The sequence below is a fragment of the Gymnoscopelus braueri genome (assembly GCF_963280865.1).
Source record: "Gymnoscopelus braueri genome assembly, chromosome: 18".
NCBI lineage: Eukaryota > Metazoa > Chordata > Actinopteri > Myctophiformes > Myctophidae > Gymnoscopelus > Gymnoscopelus braueri.
Window position 1 is genome coordinate 21,184,178 of NC_137618.1, and position 22,370 is coordinate 21,206,547.

A 22,370-nucleotide genomic window follows, 5' to 3' on the forward strand; every position below is an offset into this window, starting at 1 on the left:
AAATAGAGAATAGGGATGTTAACAATGAATCTAGAATCGATTAATTTCCGTTAATTTACCAGATAAAATTGATCGATTTTCAATTAATTGAGAAAAAAAATGTATTTATTTTTTTGGGGGGAAAAAAACGTTTTTTTCTTTTCTTGGGCTAGTGAAAGTTACATGTATGGTGTGTGTGTGATATCAAATGTGAGCTTACCATAATCACAGTAATCCTTAATCATATTCCATCATATTCAAGGGCTTTTAGAGATAAATGAGACAGACAGAGCACTGCAGTCTGTGTGTCTGTGTCCAGCTGGGGCGGCACCTGTCAGCAGGGAGTGTTGGGCGGGAGGGGTAGGACGGAGGCTCTATTCCCGGTGGGGGCTCACATCAGTGACAACACACAGAAATGTGTGAGGGGAGGATTCAATTGGCATAACGACTAAACTGGGGAGAAAAAGGGGTAAAAAGCTGAAAAATTCAATAAAAATAAACAATGGGGGCATCAGGGAGGAAAGATGCGATAGATTTGTGCTGGAAGCCGCCATATTTCTACACTTTCAGTCATTATGTCATGTTATTATAGGCGAAGCAGGTTCTCAGATATAGCCTAGACCTAGTAAACAGTATACTAGGCTTCATTTATACTAATATATACTAAGTTGTTAAATTAAGTCTTTTGGCCTTATGGAATAATGTTAAAGGGCACGGGGGGTGTACAGTATTAAGAATAATAAAAAGAGGTAATGTGAATTTGTAAACATTTTGATACTACAAATTTTGTTTAATGTTTTATTCCTTTACTTATATGTTTAATAGGTTTCCAATTAAGTCTCAGATGCCCAGGGGGGAGCTTAAAGAGCAGTGTTAAATGACTCCCAAATCTCTACGACCCAGAAAGTGGATTAAAAATACATCAATTTCTATGCAGTCCTTGGAGTCATTCCACTCTCCCGTTCACACAAATGAGCAATTATTTCGTCTTACTCAGACCGTGGGCTGGATTTATTGAAGAGAGCACTCATGTAGTCATTAGCACAATCTTAAAAATGAAAAGTGCCTCTTTTAGCAGCGTCACAACATCGAGGCTACATTGTGATCTGTGAAATCTGTTCCACATCAGAGGTAGGCCGAAAATAGCCATTCTACAAGCTCACAACACTTTGAGATGCGACACGTTGGTGTAAAGTATAAAGTAAACATACAGTAAAAAAAGTCTAAAAGTTCATTTCAGAAACATGGGCCAGCCAGGTGAGACGAGGCCCTCTCCTGACTCTGAATGGATGATACAGGAGCCCAGACAAAGGCATTTAAGTGTGAGAGTGTCAGGGCCCTATCATGCGCCCCGTGCTATGCCTTGGCACGAGTCATGCCCCATGCACACAAAGAATATGGTTTCTAGCGAAATGAAGAAAATGAAAATACTGCTATCATGGAAGGTACATTCTATGGATTTGATCCAAGTTGTGGAATATACTGTAATGAGACTGTGGGAGATGTGGAGAACGTGAAAACGGTGACTTAATAAAAGTCCATATAGCTTATCAACCTTATCATTACGTATATTGTCTGCTCTCTTGGGGTCGTTTGACACACGTTCTTCATCCAGGAGAGTGTTAGCCTCTACATATACCATAAGAACCTTACCTTACGGGTAATGCTAGACCTTTCCAGAAGTATAAATCACAGAGAAATACCGGTACTGCTCTAGCCACAATGCTGTAACATCCGGTGAGTGTTACATCCGTTGACGTCTCTGACGCCCACCCCCCCCCCCCCCCCCCCCCGCCCCCGTGAATGTCAAGTGCGTTTCTACGTCTTTGATCCCATAGCCGGAGACACAAATGCAAATCGTCATTGAAAATTACTACCAGTCAACTACAATATTTTACAACACTATACGCAATGGCTCTTGGGAGAAGTAGTTCCTTCATTCTTAAAATATGTAAACAGTCTTGTACCTTCGCCTTTTTGCATTTTCCAATTATTTTTATGAACAGAATTAAATGTGTTATGGTTATGTTCCACCAGGAGCCTGGTTGGCTTTAATCCAGGCTTTTAAAAAAATGGCAGCGACTGCTACGCTAAATTACCCTCTCACCTTTAGTGAAAATCATGTACTCTTGAGTGTTTAGTAATGGACTAGATCAGGGTTTTTAGGGTTTTCGTTGGGCTACAGTTTGGCAGTGGTAAAAGTCCAGGGTTAATAATTATATGGTCATCTTTTGGTTGGCTGGAACATGCTGAGCCATGATGTCATCATCCCTTTGGTCAAGTCTTTGGTTTGTTTGATGAAGCCTTTAATAGCTGTGGGTGCTGAAAGATGTGGTCTGTACTTTTGGAAATCTCTCTCTCTCTCTCTCTCTCTCTCTCTCTCTCGCGCGCGCGCACGCGCACGCTCTCTCTCTCACTACCGGTTCCTCATCTGGTTGCTATGGAAACTCAGCTGTTTTGCGGTTTCCCACAAAATGACAGCTAGCTGTGCTTTCACCCACTCTCCCTTTCCCCATTAGTAACATCCTGCAACAGACCTATTACAATACACTCATTCTCAAAGTTAAATTAATATGCAGGGACTCACAGTGCTAATGTACCATATAGCCAGAAAATTGTCTTACCGTTCGACAAACGTACAGTCATTTGACGGTCGTAAAACATTCTACAACTGACCAGCAGCAGCAACAGGACGTTTACTTCAGATTAAAACCGGATGCAGTACTTAAAGGTAGGGTAAGTGATTTACTTTGTTTAAAATAAGTGTTAAATAGCTCTATATTCTGATAGTACTCATTACTATAGAGTGCTTGTTCAGTAAAAGGAGTCTCCCATGTCTCTCCAGCTCTTTATTAAACAGAAAATGCATTTTCGGTGCTCTCTCCTGATTGGCTTAATTGTTGTCACCTACCCTACTATATTCTGTTTTGGAGAGACCCCTGTGACCGAACAAACGCTCTATAGCAATGATTACTATCAGAATATAGTACTTTAACCTTTTTAACAAAAAAAAGAAAATACCCAAAAAATATCACATACCCTACCTTTAATCTGAGTTTAACCACTTTAAACCTGTCATCATCCCTATTTTGGGCATGTTATTGTCAATTTTCAGAAACATTCAAACATTTAAAAAAATAGCAGATCTACAAGCTCACAATTGTTGGGATGCAATGCGTTGTGAACTTGTAGCCTACCATGTAGCCTAAACCACCGCTCATCCACCAGTAAACTTGGGTGAAGTGCTGAAGTCAAAAAGAAAAAGACATGTGTGTGTGTGTGTGTGTGTGTGTGTGTGTGCGTGCGCACGGAATACACAGAGTATTGTATATTCACTGAAGGGGGCACTAGAGGCAAGGCCATGGGATCACCAAAATCAGCAGGGGACATCTTCCAGGGAACACGAATGCACTCAACAACTTTCATGGCAATCCATCTTTTAGATTGTGAGATGTCAAATTCCATGGTAATTTTGGAGATATGTTGTTTGTTTCCCAAAGTGGAGGATGCCCAGAGGGACCAACCAACATTGTCATCCTTAGCGCTCCACTGCTAGCCGGGCTAAAAAGGCGAGATTACAAACAGGCTTCCCCTTTCTGTGATAATAGTTGCATAATGCAATGTACTGTAGCTGCCTGGTCTTTGAAGAACACAGACATACCCAGTTTTTCATCATTCCAAAGTATTATTATCATAATATTGAGAATAACATTGTTATGTAACAGCAAAGCTTAGGTTGTAATACAATGTGTATGTCCAAAACCGTTAGTTTTAAGCAACATATGTTACATAATTATGCTACTTTGTGCTGAAGTAATCGCCACCATTTTATTCCATTCTCAGGTTGGGGATACTTGATGACATGTCTTCATTATTGCCAACTCCTGGGACAGACACACCATTTAGAGTTAAATTTACTGTATTGATTTATACTACAGACTAATTCACATTAATGTTCAAGCATGATGGCTGCTTCATTATAGGACATTTTCTTTTAAGTAAAGCGACTTTGAGTACTTAGAAAAGCACTACATAAATCTGAGCTATTATTATTATTATAAATGGACAGTGTTGACACATAACAGCAAAATCCTGCGTGTTAATTTAACCCCTTATGGGTCCATAGGATTTGACTGTGTATGGACCAGATACACAGAGCACACATCAACCAGTAGTACAACAGCGCTATTGATTACGTATTGGCAGTATTGCTTGGACACACTTCTTTGTGGTTTTATTGCCCCGAGGGTCAATACATAGCACTTGACCTTTGGCCTCCCTTTAGTCATGCTCAATAATGTCCCATAAAAAAACACAGACAGGTCCCTCTGTCAACTTCAGTGGCTAACGCCAACTGGCACTAACAGATGGGAGTTCAGACAGACCAGTGGCCGTCCAAAACACTCTGTGCAGAAGAAAAAAAAACACACTGTTTGAATTCTGTCTTCAGATGTCTGGATTCTCTGCCTTGTGCAGTTCAGTATTTCGCTGCACCATTTTTTGCATTCGCTAATTGAGCAGCCAAATGCTGTTGAGTTTGGCAGACATTATGTATTCCCTGGTAACACGTTGAACTCTAGATCCGTCTTAATTGCTGGTTTACAGTCCTTGAGTTCCTGAGTTGAGGAGATAATTGTGTTGAGTGACCCTGAGGTTGCCCACTTTGTTTCTCCTCAACTATTTAAGACCCATTAAGTGCTGAGGGCCATTATGAGAATGTAGTGTGTGAAGAGAGTACATGATATATGCATGTACTGTAGACAATTGTATGCTCATCGTGACATAAGTTACATTATGTACCCATTAATGATAAACGTATGGTGGGATCAGGCAAAAGCAGGGAGCTTCGTATAGGAAGTGAATGAATCAATGCAACTTTTTTTTACGATAAGATAAGATAAGATAACATAAAAGAAGAGAAGAGAAATATTAAATATTTATCAGGGAATCAATGCATTTTATTGATTCCCTGAGGGAAATTCAGTTGTCAAAGCAGCATACAGAGGTACTTTAAATATGTTTAACCAGCTTCACCTGCTAAAATGATTGGTAGCAAGGATAGTGCTACACTGTCCATACACTATGCTCACATGTTTGTTATACAGTATAGTCTTATATCATTAGTGGTGTCATACTGTACAAGAGACTATTAAAGCTGGATGGATGATTAAAGCCTACCTTGACCTGTATCGGGCTATCGGCTATATGGAAGACAGATGTGAATTATATTCATTGGAATGCTCCAATGAATATAACTCACATCTGCATTCTGCGTATGGAAGCTCATCTGGGTGTTTCTGGTATTTTTGCCCTTACGTTGTCCTCCATATGTGTGTGTGTGTGTCTCTCTCCACGCTCCCATGCGCGTAGAGAGAGAGAGAGAGATGGTAGGGTGGGAGGGGGGTGTCATTAAACACATCTAGCCAGATGGTGACCACTTAAGTCAAACATCCCCATGGGGTCTTCACCAGAGTACATGAGACCCTTATGTGTTTATTTTTACACTCTCACAGTTAAATTAACACTGTGGATTTTACTGTGTACTGCACCATGGTAATTACTATGGTTTCTGTCCTCGCAGCCAGCTTCATTGTGCTTGGAAATGTTAGCATACTGTATGCACCTGCATGCGTGCGTGTGCGTGTGCGTGTGCGTGCGTGTGCGTGTGCGTGTGCGTGTGCGTGTGCGCGTGTGCGTGTGCGTGTGTGTGTGTGTGTTTGCTTGCCCTCAATGTCCTCAATACCCGCTAAATATCTGACTAAATACTTCCAAAACATTTGTGACAGCCACGATACTAGAGGGAGCGTAAAACAACGATCTGGTAACACCCACCTATAGAACATAAATGGGTAAATTCTCCTTCTACAGCGCTGCCACCCAAGTGTGGAATGCCCTGACCCCATCCCTTAAAAAATGTGGTTCACTGGTTTCCTTTACAACAGCCCTGAAAAGTCACCTTTCAGGAGGCCAAAGGGGGAGGTAGTTATCACTTTACCCTTAGACAGGCGACCACCCCCCCCCCCCCTTTCTTTACCTCCACCCCACCCCCTTGTTTTCCTACTCGGTACATATAGTGTTTTATATTTGTGATGATATTGAATGTTTGGTGCGATTTTTTATATGTTGATGAATTGAATACCTAGGAAACAAGACTGCAATGACTTTTTTGGTGTTATCCTTTTAGACAAAGTGTTTGACTGTACTCGTGCTGTTTTACATTTCTGTCTCATAAAATATTCAATCTATCAATGTGTGTGTGTGTGTGTGTGTGTGTGTGTGTGTGTGTGTGTGTGTGTGTGTGTGTGTGTGTGTGAGTGTGAGACAGGGTGTTTTGCTGGTACGCAGGGTCCTCCAGCACTATCCATCAAGTGCTATCAGTGCTGGTGCCATCACTCTGCTTCACTTCCCTCTATTCCATCACATCGTCTCTCTGTCTGTGCACCCAGATAGCTCTCTCTATCGCTCTCTCTCTCTCTTTCTTTCCCTCCCTCCCTCCCTCCCTCCCTCTCATCTCTCTTTTTGGCACAAGCCCAGTATAGATTCTATAAATTATTGAATTTGTAATAATGGAGTATTTGTATCAATCCAAGCGCTGCCGTGACTTTGCGTGGGTGCGTGCATGCATGTGTGTGTGTGGTCCTTCTCTGTAGAGCATCATGCTTTATGTTTCTGCAGATCTGTGTCAGTGTGTGAGTGAGGATGATGTGATGTGATGTGAGCAGAGCGTGTGTATCCACTTGAGCAAGGAGTAGGGAGCACACACACGCACGCACGTGCACACACACACACACACACACACACACACACACACACACACACACACACACACACACACACACACACACACACACACACACCCACACAATGTTGTGTTGAGATGTACAGTACTGTATATTGACTCCTCAAGGGCACTCGGAGGACACAACCCTCACAGCAGATCTGATACGTGTTTGTTTGTGGGCAGCTGTGTGTGTGTGTGTGTGTGTGGGTGCATGCGCGGCTGGCGTGCGTGCGTGTGTGTGTCCATCCATGCCCTGGGCACCCTGTTGGTTGTCAAATACAGCAGAAGGTGTTAACACAAGGGTGCGTATAAATGACAGCCACGTGTCCTTGTGTTGTGTTACAGTGTTGCGTCTCCTGAAGGAGGGTGTCGACCCCAACACACCCATCTCTTCTGGAGGGTCGCTGCTACACCTGGTGAGACAAAGACGGACACACCAAGCATACACATGCACACACACACATACACACACACACACACACTCTCTCTCTCTCTCTCTCTCTCTCTCTCTCTCTCTCTCTCTCTCTCTCTCTCTCTCTCTCTCTCTCTCTCTCTCTCTTGATAATAATAAAACATCTTTATTTATATAGCACCTTTCATGACATAAATGCAGCTCAAAGTGCTTTACAAAACAAAAAAGCAATAATAATGAGACGGTCCCTGCCTGGTTCGAGCCTCGAATCCTCCGGTCTTCGTGTCAACTGGTTAACCACTTCAACCCTATATACAGTACTTAGGCGACCGGGGTCCTCCAGGGGTCTATACATGGTTTGCAGAATGTTTGCCAATTATGACATGCCCAGAATAGGGACACTATAGGGTCATGTGGTTATACGTGCCCCTGAGCAAGACACTTATCCTCCAATTGCTCCCCCTCTGAGCAAGCCACTTCTGGGTCAATTAATGAAGAGGAGTAATTTACCCTCTGGGATCCTACTGCATTACAGTACGATGAATATTCTTGCACATTCTTGCACAAGCCCAACCCCTATGGCGACAATATTATAATTAAGTTCTTGGAGCTGTACTGTACATTTTACTCTTACATTTATTTATTGCACTATGCTTGTTCAACCACAAATTTCCTCTGTGTGTATTTAATAATGAATAATGAACACACACACACACACACACACACACACACACACACACACACACACACACACACACACACACACACACACACACACACACACACACACACACACACACACACACACACACAGCATTCTAAAGCAGTGTTTCTCAAAGTTTTTTGTTTCAAGGACCCCCAGTCTGATAGGCATTAGGCCACGGACCACCATTTCAAAAAATCTCCGGGACCCCGATCTGCACTGTAAAATCCACCCAGATCCCAGGACACCAAGTTGAGAACCGCTAGTAGCACGTTGAGCTGAAACACCGTTCTTTGCTCACATCCCACAGTGCGCTCGTCACGACAACGTGTTTGCCGCGGAGCTTCTGATCGAGCGAGGCCTGAACGTCAACCTGCAGGACGAGGACCTGTGGACAGCGCTTCATGTGGCGTGCGCGTGCGACCACGCCGACGTGGTCCTCCTTCTGCTGCTGGTAAGAAACGCACCATAGTCCTCTGGGTTCATTTGAGAGTGTGCCAGGTCCATTTGTACCCTCTCGGAGTTACAAACGGATAGATTGACGCACACGCACACGCACGCACACGCACACACACACACACACACACACACACACACACACACACACAGATGGACACACACACACCTCGCTTTGTTGGAATTTTCATGTTGATCCATGCCGTTTTGACCAGAAGACAATCATGTGGATTGTGGATATATCTCACCACTTGGAATGTCTATTTCTAGTACGCAGAATTCACACACTGAATGTGTTTTTTCACAGCCAACGTCACATGAGCAGCATATCCAGAAATGCTGCATTAGCTTGATATCAAAGACGTGTTGGTCTGTTCTGCGGAGGCTGATCCCAGGACTTGTATTCGTCTGCGGGGGGACCATGAGTGTCTGTACGGTGGCTGTACTGATTAGGTCCACAGTGAGAGCAGGGCCAGCTGTAGGGGAGGACAATGTACGGTATGTAGCCTCACTGAGCAGCGGGCTGGGTTTGCTCTGGTTCCGTTGATTAGACCCTGGGAGGGTTGGCTTAAGTCTGGAGCTATAGGGAGGTCCTGGCAGGGTTGGATTGGGTCCGGTGTATTACTGGCTGGCTGTCTGCAGGGCGGGCGATAGATGCAAACCTTGAGGTATGTTTGAAGGGCTGCCAGGGATGTGTGTGTGTGTGTGTGTGTGTGTGTGTGTGTGTGTGTGTGTGTGGGGGTGTGTGTGTGTGTGTGCGTGCATTTCATTTCCCCAAAGCAGAGATCCATGCAGGCAGCCTCACTAGTACAGCAGGATGTGATATAGATATGCCAAACACTCATATTAGACGTGCTCTGCTGGGGGAGGGAGAGATTTAATACTGCACCCTGGGAGGCACTAAACTAAATGTCTGCCATTCACAGAGAATGTAGACCCAGTTTCTAGCTAATGAGGTCACACTTACACAGACTTCAGCCCGGCTGGAGGAGGGAAGGAGGGATTGATGGATAGATGGATGAAGGAGAGAGTGTGAGAAATATGGGTAGTTCAAGTATTGTTTCCACCTCACTCCACCAACATCAAATCAATATTTTCCACGGCTTCCCTCTAGCAAAAATGCTAAATAGGATAGCTTGAATGTGTTTTGATACTAATTGCTCTCTTTGACTAGCTAGATATCCTCTTGTGTGTGTGTGTGTGTGTGTGTGTGTGTGTGTGTGTGTGTGTGTGTGTGTGTGTGTGTGTGTGTGTGTGTGTGTGTGTGTGTGTGTGTGTGTGTGTGTGTGTGTGTGTGTGTGTGTGTGTGTGTCCGTGCGTGTGTGTCCGTGCGTGCGTGCGTGTGCGTGCGTGTGCGTGCTGGCTGTGAGTAGACTGCTACTAACACTACAGCCCAGTAAGCCAAGAGTTAACCACTTAAACCCTATTTACTTGACCAGGGTCCCCCAGGAGTCTATACATGGCCCCCTGCTTTTTTCCCTCTAGTCTACACCAAATCTCTTTGCCGACAATAGCTACAAGCTCTGAGCTTCTAGATCTGCTATTTTTGCCGAATGTACACCTTATGATATACCCAGAATAGGGATGTTCATGTGGTTAAACTAACGTGCCATGTTGGAATGCACTACTTGTAGAATGTACAGTATATATTAAAAAAATCATGGTAAGATAATATACAGTACAATGTGTTGCTGTTCCTGGCATAAGCAGCAGGGAGGATAAGTTTGTGAAAGGAGAGAGCTCCAGGCACTGCCTGCCGTGCCTGGCTGCCTGGGTAAAAATAGCTCCAGTGACCCCGCAATTTCCCTTTTTTCTCCTGTTCAGACACTTAAACACCCATCTCTTCCACCAGGGCCAGTGCGTATGCACCTTCTCTTCTGTTCTACTCTCTTATCAGGGCTCTAAGTGGAAGATTTTACCACTGGGTCTACATTTTAATGAGAGCTTGAACAGCAGGTCTCGTCAGTTGAGTCTGAGTGACAGTCTTTGATTGGCACAGATGACGGACCTCTGACCTCTCTTGTTCTCTTTGTCCATCCTTTCTTGTCATCCTCTGTTTCTGCCTTTGATTTCATGAGTTTTTTTTTTTTTTTTTTGCTGACGAGGAAATGAAAGCGGTTGACGAGGCCCTTTGGTACGTAGTCTCTCTGTGTTGGCGTTAGCTCTAATCATAATTCTCCTATCTCAAGCCCACAACCAGCTGGAGTGGGAGTAAGCCGTCTCCAAACACCCTCATTCCCAACTCCATTTCCAAATGCAGCCCCATTCCCAGTTCCAGTTTTGGTTAATGTCCCTCATCTTGCCCTGGCAGGATTAACTGTCCATAATCGGGGATTCTGGTGGGTTGCAGTGAACTCTTCGTTAAGAAATGCAGAAATGATGGGGTTTTGGTGGTCTTTCTGTGGAAGCTGTCAGGGAAAAGAAATATACCTCAAATGAAAACATGGATTTATTTAAGGAAAGGAAATGACCTTTCCTTTTTTCATCATATTGGTTTCAACATAATATGACCGGGGCCAAGGACAATAGTGACTGGTTTATGAATGTCCTAATACTTGCACAATGTTGCTCAACCAGCCTTGATCGGATCCATGTGTGACATTTGAGCTGGCTTTCTGTTCAAAGCCACAACCCAGCACAGACAGTTATCATGAGTTGTCCCATATCTCTCCTAGCTTCTGCCTTGTTTTTGCCAGACCCAAGGGGTCGGGCTTACATGAGGCTTTGTATCTGTTTTCTCCATACATGGTATGTCACTTTGTCCCCCGGCCCCAGCCAAAAACGTCTGTCCCCCTTTCGTCATAGAAGGGACATACTGTAGAAGGGACACACGTCATGCGAAGCCCGGCCATTCAGATTTCAACCACTAGGGGTCTGGCAGTACCAGGTCCCCTGGTTCTTGTTTCCTGACACGCTGTTGAAGTGTGGGAACTGTTTAAGCACTTTGACCATGGCATCCCAATTTCGGGCATGTCGTTAGGCAAAAATAAAATACATTTTTTGACAATTGTTTGAAAATAGCCAATCTACAAGCTCACAATATGTAACCTTAACGCAACTTGTAGATCGACTATTTTCTAAATAGTTTCAATTTTGTTTGTGGTTACGTGGAATGCAAAGAGGAGTCAGGCTGTCTCGTGTCGTGTGTGTACCCTACCCACACCACAAATGAATCCACTCTTCAGTTTTGGATGCTGCAGTCCCCTGCCAGATGCTGAGCTGACCCTAAATGTCTTTTCTCTCACCGTGAAAGATGTCAGTTTGGGATAACGCAAACCTCAGGAGGCAATCTTTGATACAAAACATAATTTCCTATCTTAACTGTTCAGAGCCCAGTGGGAGTACGGATGTGGATTGACCCACTTTGAGCACTTGGAAAATGATGTTCAAACTTCGGCGGCGCTCCAAGTCCTTTGAAGTCAAATGATTAACAGAGAGCCTGTGGCTACACACTGCTCGACTTCACACTAGTTGAATCCATTTATGGGTAAATGTATTCTGGGCTCTGAACAACATAGATGCAGTTTGGTAGGTTCTGAAGCTGTCCCGTTGGCCGTGATATTCTCCCTATACTATAGAGTGTAGTCCATTCTGTGGTCAATCGTCTAGACTTGGGAGGGACATCCAGAGTGCTGTGACTGCTCTCTCCACCGAAGGGCCTCAGACCCAGAAAGGAGTTGCCCCCGGGGGACGACCCTCCCAAGTACAGCCACATGGTCGTCATTGTTCTTATCGATTTCTTCTGTGGTCAACAAACACCTATTATGAACCGCAGCATTAACAGATTGCTGTCACCGCAGCGACTGAGGCAGATCCATCACACAGTATATAGCGTCTATAAGCGTGTCTGGGTCAGGGGTCAGCTTGTTAACCCCTCGCAGTGCGCCCAGCCACGGGTCGGCGTCTTCTCGTTAATATCCATCAGCAGCGTTTCATACGCATTCAGACATGTGATGAATCTCTCCAGATGGATGGGCCAGGCTTTAACGTCAGGTTCCCTCTCGGCAATCACATACCATACACTTTAATATGTTTTTATCTGGACCAGTTATCACATGTCAAATGTTGTGAGACTGCTTAGCACAACTCAAATATTATTGGGCGGTGAAACCGCCCCTATAAGTGAGATTTGGAAAAATGTACATTTTCCTGCGCTGTGATCTGGGCCCAGGAAATTAGTAGAATTATCCTGCGATGTGATTGGCCAATCACAGCCTATTCAGGACTGTGATTGGCCAGTGTCACATGACACATGTGCATAGCCCTATATAAGCAACCATAACTTGAAAAAAACCAAATATTGGTTTTTTTCAAGTTATGGTTTTGTCCATCATAAAGAGTGTTTCAATAAATGTATTTATCCTTTGTACATGATTGATCGACTCCATTCAGTATTGTGATTAGCTAGCAAGACACCGCCCACTTCACACAGGGTGTGATTTTTTTTATATTCTACCGCATTTGTTAAATGTATTACAATATACAAAAGTATGTGGGTGCGTATGATGCTGCTGATGATGCTTGACATCTGAGAGTGCTACGGTCCTGGGAGACAGAGCAGGCTGTGTCTTTGTCAACCCATAGCCTCAACACACACTACTATAGACTATTATTGGAGCTCCATGTGACAGGTCAGGGACAGCGCATATCCCTTACTACCCACTAGGCAGCACACACACCAACACACCAACGCGTGCCGATTATTGTCCAGGGGCCAATGATAGGTCCAAGGTGCACAGGAGGACCATTGTGATTGGCCATTTTAACCACTTAAGCCCTACTATGTCGTATGAAAAATAACGAAAATAGACGAGCTCACAACACGTGTCGCATTGCGACATGTTGTGAGCTTGTAGATCATTTGCGCTATTTTGGGGAGACAAAATCTTGTACTTTGTATTTGAGTTCTACTGATAGAGCTTATAGATCTGCTATTTTAGCTATTTTTGTAAGAAGAAAAATTGATATCCTACTCTGTATTTGAGTTATACTTATTGTTGGGGTAGGTTTATTAATATATTTTTTGGCTCATGAATTGACACAAAGCAGTTACTGATGGGTAATGTTAATTCATACTTTCATTAACCCCTAATTAACCCTGATAAGCCAGATGGGGAGGTACCAATGCCTGCACAATGTCTGACCTCGCTATAACCACTTCTTTTATCATTGGATGTGGATGTGCATTCAGCTGTGTTCTGCCTTTATCATACTGTATTTGTGATTCCAGGCTAAAGGATATCCCCCCCCTAAAATAACTAATATCATAATAAATATTTAGCTGAATTGAGACAAAAAAGTATTTAATAACGAATACTAAATCTTTGAACAGTATACTGTGTGTGTGTGTGTGTGTGTGTGTGTGTGTGTGTGTGTGTGTGTGTGTGTGTGTGTGTGTGTGTGTGTGTGTGTGTGTGTGTGTGTGTGTGTCTGTGTGTGTCTGTGTGTGTGTGTGTGTGTCCTTGTGTGTCCTTGTGACTTTGGATTTGGTGATTTGTTTCAGCGAACCAAGGTTCATGTTTCGTAGGATGCTTTGTCAGATGGCCCCCTTCTTCACTTTTCACCTCCTTCCTCCTCCTCTTAACCCCCCCCTCTCTTCTGTCTGTCCGAGGTCTGGCTCATAAATCTCTCTGCTGCACTACGACTGTGGCGTTAGAATTACATTAGCTGTATATATTCAATAAGGATCCGCACTTAAAGTCCCCTGTCCCTCTTATCGGCCCTCGTTCAGCGGCACCGGTCGTTACAGCGTCTTGTCTTTTGTTGTTTAGTCAAACAGCGGGCCACAATTTATGGCTGGACGCTTGACAATCGCCACTTGTAAAGGATATGTGTTGGTTTTACCACCTCGCCCCGAGGAGAGGGTGATAAAAATAGAGGGAGGCAGAGGAAACGAAGTGTAGGCAACACAGCAATACAGGGTTGTAAGGTAAATGTGTTGTATTTTCTGGAGCATGTATATTCTATATTGTACCTCTCTGCTCTACTGGTGAAGCGTTGCCGCGTTCCTAATAATACACAAATGCAACAGAGCTCCTGCAAGGAGAGGCGATCAATCATAATGGTATTGTGACCAACAGTCTTTAAAAGCGCCCGAGGGAAGGTGTCTTCATGTTATCTCACACCAAAACAGAAGGCCGCGTTGGCGGGACTCTCTTAGTAGGTAAACACACATTCATCTTGCCTCATGCGCGTGTATACACACTCATCCCTGATGATCCCAAAGTCTGATCAATGACCCCCCCCATCCACCCACCCACCCGCCACTCCATGGTACCCCCAGGCCTTTATATAATGAGTTGCTTAATTCAGTCCTTTTTGTCTGTTAACGTCTCGGCTGTTCTCATTGTCACACGCATCTGGGAGGCTCTGATAATTGGGCCCACTTAATCATTGATTCCCACTCTGATGGATGGCCATAGCCAGGACTCAATGTATTTTCTCCCCCCCCCCCCCCCCCCCCCCCCCCCTCCCTCCTCCTATTCCCTCCTATGTCTGGAAGGCCGGGGTTAATGTTCTGCTGCAGGACGTCAACGGCAACATCCCTCTGGACTACGCCTCTGAGGGGACCGAGACCAGCTACATCCTCCGAAAGCACCTGGAGGAAAACGGTAACTCATGACACGCTGTTCACTTCTATCGTGTTGTGTTGTGTTGTGTTGTGTTGTGTTGTGTTGTGTTGTGTTGTGTTGTGTTGTGTTGTGTTGTGTTGTGTTGTGTTGTGTTGTTGTGGTGGTGTAGAAATGTTCGAGACATGTTCTTTTTGGTTGCGAGGTCACCTTACGGTGGACCAACCCGTGGTCAGGTGGTTTGCTGCTGAGAGATGGAGAGGAGAGAGGGAGACGGAGGGAGACAGAGTGAGAGAGGGAGGCAGAGGGAGAAAGGGGAGATCAGTTTAACTTTTGACATTCCGTTCTCCATGAACTGCATAGCAATTAACTGGCTGCTTCAGTAGGGCAAGCTGCTCAATTACCATCAGCACCCCTACAGAGGGAGAAAAAAATAAGTTAAATGATTCAAAGAACACTTTCCATTTCCTCATTTAGGAGACATTGGCCTAATGTGAGAATGTGACAGTTACCATTTAATAAGTCATGTACACATGTGGTTACAACATGAGAGTCAGAGAATGACGAGGAAATGGTGCTATAGGTTGGTTAGTAGTCTTACATGTGTCGAAGGACATGTCTTAATGAAACAGTATTGTACTACTATGCAAGTGCATGCATCTTGGTTCAGCTACATAACACTCTTGCTATATTGCAGTCCCATCATTTTAGTCAAGTCTAGCCTACCACAGCCCATTCTGACACAGGAATTTTGTTCCGCCATGCCAGACAGCCGGATGGCCGAAGGCCAGAGATTATGTTTTTGTCCCTGTCCGTCTGTTTGTTTGTTTGTTATTTACGCCAGTCTGGACGGCCGAACACAACACACAAACCAAGGGGAAAAAGAGAGATGTATTTCTTTAGAGTGTTCAGTTCAATGCCCTTTCCCCTCTCTTTTTAATGTACCAGTTTTCATTACATTTCAACGGCATTCTCTAATGGCTTTTTCTTTCTCTCTTGTCATCTCCATGTCCCTTGAGCCCTGTCTGATGAGACACTTTATCACCACAGCATGTGGTGGCAGTTTTGCCATCTCACCCATTCCACCCACTTTCTACAATTAAGCCTCACTCTCTGTCAATTAAAAGTCCCACTCAGTTAATCACATGCCCCATTTATTACACATTAATATGCATGCTACTAACATCTACTGAACATTACATAGTTGCGATGAAGCAAATGTGCTTGACCATTACTATGCATGATTTAGCTAAACTAAGATTCTTCACACAAACAGTCCTTTGATTACCCAATAATGTTCTGACCCAATTTTCCTCAGCCACAAATAGCTGTGATAATCGTGTGTGTGTGTGTGTGTGTGTGTGTGTGTGTGTGTGTGTGTGTGTGTGTGTGTGTGTGTGTGTGTGTGTGTGTGTGTGTGTGTGTGTGTGTGTGTGTGTGTGTGTGTGTGTGTGTGTGTGTGTGTGTGTGTGTGTGTGTGTGTGTGTGTGTGTGTGTGTGTGTGTGCTTGCGCGCACATTGGTGTATTTCTTTGAATACTGTACAGTATGTCCATGCTGCTGAAGTACAGTACGGCCGTAGGCCTAACCTTGTGTGCGTTTGTTTAGATTCTAAGCAAACGCACACAAGCCTACTGTATAAGCCTTAGAACATCTCTCTCTCTCTCTCTCTCTCCAACTGAGAAAGGAGAAGGTCAGCACAGAAACTTCGGGAGAGACAAGAAAATAGTGGGTGAAAGCAGTAGACTTGACAGAAAAGAATAGTGACCCAGAGAGAGAGAGACTGAGAGAGAGAGAGAGAGAGAAAGATAGAGCAGTGGAGAGATAGTCAGATGTACATAGACAGATACATTGGCTGACAGGGAGAGCGAGCATGCACAGTAAAATTGTGTGTTAGTTTATCTCTGAGGATTATTTTGTGAGACAACAGGGGAAGGAATGGTGCACACAGACACATTGATGGAGGGCTCTCCTCCTTTGCGTCATCTGTCACCGGCCACACATGATCACATGACAGATGAGAACTACTGACTGCAGTGTGCAGACAGCCAGCTCGTCACAATTCAGACCACCCATCTGTTTCTGCTGTTCTGGCTTCAGTACTGCGCACATACACATACTGAACACACACACACACGTGTGTACGTGCACACACGCGCGTACGTGCACGCTAGGGGTGGGACGATATGGGTACCTCACAGTTATATATACGATATATATCACGATATTAGGCCCACGATAACAATATATATCATGATATTCGACGATATTCGATATATTGCGATATCACGATATTCAATATATATTGCAAGAAATTTCACCAACGATATATCACGATATCTGAAAATATCGATATATTGCGATATCACGATATATTGCATGAAATTTCACCCACGATATATCACGATAGTCCTTTTATTCAATTCATAAACACATAAAATAGCACCAAACAGTTCAAAATCATCATTACACAAATACAGAGTAGGAAAAACAAAGTATCAAAAAAAAAAAAAAAAAAAAAACCTTTTTATTTTTCTATTTTTTAATATAGATATTTTTCGGCAGTATATCGATTAGTTATCGCGGGAGAAAGTATTGCGATATATCGTGATATCGATATATCGTCCCACCCCTAGTGCACGCTCACACGCACGCACGCACACGTGCGGACACACCTCCCTTACCAGCCACTGAACAAGCCATGGGGCTTCTGGGTGTCCTTGCTTCCCTACTGTGAACCCCTGTGGTAATCCCCCTCTCTCTCTCTCTCTAGATACATCACCCTCTCCATCTCCCCGATTCACCCTCCCCCCCACACACACTCACTGAGCCGTGCCACCCCCGAAACACACTTTTGCCCGCACGATCTAGGTCTCTGTTGCCATAGCAACGTTGCTGCATGCTCTCTGCCCTGATAGAGTATGTGGGATGGAAAGGAGAAGACAGGCTGTCCATGTGTCTCTGCGTCACTCTCTTTCTGTAGAGAGATTGGGGGTGACACAGTAATATCATAACAAAGTATCTTTCTTGTCTCTTTTTGCAGTAACTCTTAAGTTACAGTGGCTAACTCCTACTGTATAGCCACTGTCGCTAGATACATCTAACATTTTCATGTATAACAGGTTACCTGCTGGTTTGGAAACCACCAATGGTAAGAATTCCCTTTTACCGGAATGTCAAGCCATATGGTTGTGCCTGACATACTGTAGATCCAAAGCCTAAGGCTCTCATTTGTTTGTGAAGACAAACCCATCGATTAGCTGATCCAACCAATCGATGTGGAAAAGTCCCATTAGTTAGTGCCCCACAGCTAATCGCTGGAGAAACATAGATTGATCTATAATCAATACGCCGCTACAGCAACCAGAACCCGTGCCCACTGCGTGTGTATGTGAATATGAAGTGTTGCATTGACCTCTGTCTGTCCTTGACTGAGCCAGTCTAGACTAGAGCTTTATGCCAAATTCACACCAACAGCAGTAGTGGTTTTCCTCTATGCATTTTTCTGCAAAATAGATGTGTCCTGACGTTTGAAACACTCACATCACCTTCACGTATTTGCCTAGTTAATGCCTAGATCAGACCACGGCGAGCTTATGATTGGCTGCTGCTTTTTCTCGCCACCAACCTCAACGAAAAAGTTGAACTTTCATCAACTTTTTCACACCGCTTTTTTGCTGGCTCCGCCTCCTGTCACAAGTTACTACTTGCTCCTCACCAGTGTTGGGTAACGTTACTTTTAAAAGTAACTTGTTACGTTACAGGATTACCACCATTTAAACTGTATTCCGTTACAGTACAGGATTACTTTCTGAGAAAAGTAACTGGTTAATTTTGCGTTACCGACGATTAAAACCCCTCTGCGAGGAAGTTTGTTAAAATCAAGAGTGCAGCCTACCGGAGTGACCACCAGTGTTGTGGAGCTGTGCTGGGCTTCACCAAAACCAATAAATCCAAAAATAGTTTGAATATGCCACAACGTACTATTGGGCAACCTTTCTGTCTTCGCTCAATCTCTGCCATATCGCACACGTGCGACAAATTAATGTAAACAAGACCAGTAATACCGTAAGCCGCGTGTCATACCAAAAGTGGTGACCCATTGAATAGAATGATTTTGCAATCACCACAGACTGCTGGCCCGGTCACAGATTTTCGTGTAACATCCGTGCAAGTATCCGTTGACAGAGACGAGCGCATTCATTAATCAGGAAACAGCGCAAAATGCGTCGGATGGATTTTCCTTTTCCTTTGTGGCAACAGAAAGAACAGGGAAATAAAGGTCTTAAATGTAACAAAGTAACTGCATTATTTTGGAAAAGGTAGCTAAGTAACCGAGTACTCTAAATGCAAAACTAACGCGTTAGTTTACTCCGTTACCTAAAAAAGTATTCTGTTACAGTAACGCTGTTATCCCCAACACTGCTCCTCACCATATACAATGCATGGAACAATGCTGCTTTCTTAGAACGTGGAAGCCAAATTCCAGTCATGGTGTGAATTAGATCGTTCAGATCACAGTAACTTCATGATTATGTATAGAGATCTTATGTGTCATGATTATTGGATGCCATGCCTTTGATCTTAGTTGGGTTTTCCAATGAGAATCAGGTTTTTTCCTTAGGTATTATACTGCTGGTATGGTCATACAAATGATGTCTCCCAAACTCTTCTTATACAATTTGGGGAAATTGTAAAGTGTGGTTGCCCCCAACGCAAATTATGCTTTGGGTTAAGCATAAATCCATGTGGAAAGATCATGTTTCTACGACTTGCGTTCATCTTTTTGAATCTGTGACACCCCCTAAGTCAAAGCGCTTTTGATGGTGTGTTCTATCGAGGCTCCTCCATTGATTAGAATTTTGGGTTGATGATAGGACAAAGCATTAATGAGTCCGTTTTTGTAAAAATGTCCCACAAACTTTGGGAGCCAATTATGAACAAAACGCAAACCGCTGCTGAATATCAAAAACATGTTTGACGGTCTTTATTACGACTACAGAAAGGGTTGTACAAAACAAAAAGGGCATTAAAGGTTGGACAAAATCTGTAGGAGGAGCTTGACAACGTGTTTTGAAGAAAAATGTAAATGGTGGAAAATCGAATTAGGCGGGAAAGGGTGTGTCCTATATACATACTGTATGTATTATATGACCCAAGCAATCCAGAGACAATGCATTATGTTTCTATGACTTACAGTTAAAAACGTATAGAACATAACATAAAGTGTGTATAGTGACACCATGATTGCTTCTAATTAGTACGTTTTGAATAGTGTGATACATGTTACCGTTTCTGAGCTACAGATACTTTGATGGCAAAACAGAGAATTTGTGATACAAGCCAATGAGAAAATGTGTTATGTGTAAAAATGTATATCTCAAAAACTAAAAATTCCACAAGAAAAATAGTGGCATGTTATTACCAATGAAGCCAGTCAGTTTGACACATCACATGTATGTGGTGCAGAAACCGTTGTAAGAACTTAGTGGCAAAGCTTTAGGATAAAATGAATAGGTGCAATTACTATGCTATAAGGTCGCCTCCAGGCAACCACATTAATTGTGTAAAAAACTAAAGCAAATAAACAGAAAACATGTAGATTCAAAAGTGTAAGATTTCTGCGTGCATGTAGCACTTACAATGTGCCTATGTCTACTTGTAGGGGTTGATGTGTCATCCATGCACACCATGAGGACTCAGAGGCCCAGTACCATGTTGTCCGATGTCAGGCAACTGATTGCCAGTGGAGCAAGTCTCAACCAGCCCAACGACGATGGGGTCACTCTGGTAAGAAGCATCGCCTTTGGTATCACACTACTGTGTGTGTGTGTGTGTGTGTGTGTGTGTGTGTGTGTGTGTGCGCGTGTGTGTGTGTGTTAGGGCATTCACGAATAGTGATTTTTAGCATTCGAATTATTCGACCTATAAGTATTCGAATATTCGATTAATCGATTTGATTATAAAAAATTAAAAAATTAAAAAAACTTTTTTTTTTTTTTTTTTTTTTGCCAATGGCATTGACGACTCGACTCAAGGAATGCAAGTTGACGTCACACCAGAGCTCACAGCTGCGTGTCTGCTGTAGAAAAGCCACTGAATTTTTTTTATAGAATAATCGACTTTGATGTACAGTGGTCGAATAGTGGTTTGATAGTCGTATATTCGAATATTCGATTATTCTGTTAATGCCCTAGTGTGTGTGTGTGTGCGTGTGAGCGTGTGTGTGAGTGTGAGTGAGCGTGTGTGTGTGAGTGAGCATGTGTGTGTATATGTGTGTTGACTCTGTCCCTCACCTTCACTTTATTTCTCTCTCCGTCCATAGCTCCATATAGCGTGTGCCAGCGGCTACAGAGAGGTGGTGTGTGTTCTACTGGAGAGTGGGGCGGATCCCCAGGTCTCAGACAACAGCTTCTGGACTCCCCTCCACCTGGCCGCGAAATATGGACAGGTAACACATCCACACATGACTAGCATGGCACTCCCCAACTGTTGACGTTAATTAAGCAGCCCCTGCTAATAATTCCAACCCATGCGACAACATCGACCCAGCGGGGGAAACTCAACCAATAATGAAAGTTGTTGAAATAACGAGGAAACCATCGATACGGCATCCATTACCCTGAGGGACTGCCCTTCAGCGACGACTTCTCTGTGATCACTGATAAACTGCTCTTCTCAAACCCTTATTGATCAATCGTGTTCAAGGAGTGCTGGCGATGGTACGTCAGAGCATGCGCATTCGTTACTGCGTTCTAGATTCAAGATTTTAATGGCTTCCCACAGAAGGGTGGAAGAGTGATTCCTAGGGTTGGGAGTGCTGGGTGGATGTGTTCTGTTGGGAAGGGAGTGGTCTTAGCTATGAAGGAAAGTGAGCAATCATGTTGAAATCTTGCTGACACCAGCAGTTATTTAATTACATTTCTGGGGCTGTGTGCTTGGCTGCTGACAAAGACAATTTATTCCTACTGTATTTAGAATAGGGCCCTTTGCCTCTCATGTTCATCTTCCCAGAGGTTGTGTATTATCCCGTACGGTGTGTCTTTAAATATTCTCTCTCTTTCTGTGTTTCATCCTTCTCATATCTTCTTTGTCTTCATCCACCATTTGTTTGTTGCCACCCTAATGCTAACACACACACACACACACACACACACACACACACACACACACACACACACACACACACACACACACACACACACACACACACACACACACACACACACACACACACACACACACACACACACACACACACAGAGATCTGTGTGTGGGGTTAAGTGTACCCAATTCCCTCTGGATGTTTCTAAATGAAATGTCAGCTGCCTTGCAGCAACTCTCTTTCTCTGTCTTTCTGACTCTTCACATTAGCAACGTTCACATGTGTACTGTAGATGAGTGAGTGCATAAGTGTACCTGACTTGAGAGTGGCAGAACAGAGCAGTGGAGAATCGATTGGTGCTAAATC

General features: G+C 43.7%; 1 protein-coding gene across 1 annotated transcript in view; it reads left to right on the top strand.

Annotated features, from left to right (window-relative positions):
* myo16 (myosin XVI) overlaps positions 1 to 22,370 on the top strand; it is a 128,732-nt gene that overhangs the window by 30,285 nt on the left and 76,077 nt on the right. The window contains exons 3-7 of the mRNA XM_080412619.1: positions 7,106 to 7,176; positions 8,186 to 8,329; positions 14,834 to 14,942; positions 20,565 to 20,689; positions 21,225 to 21,350. Of these exons, the coding sequence (XP_080268745.1) occupies positions 7,106 to 7,176; positions 8,186 to 8,329; positions 14,834 to 14,942; positions 20,565 to 20,689; positions 21,225 to 21,350 (575 nt within the window). The remainder of the gene's footprint in view (positions 1 to 7,105; positions 7,177 to 8,185; positions 8,330 to 14,833; positions 14,943 to 20,564; positions 20,690 to 21,224; positions 21,351 to 22,370) is intronic.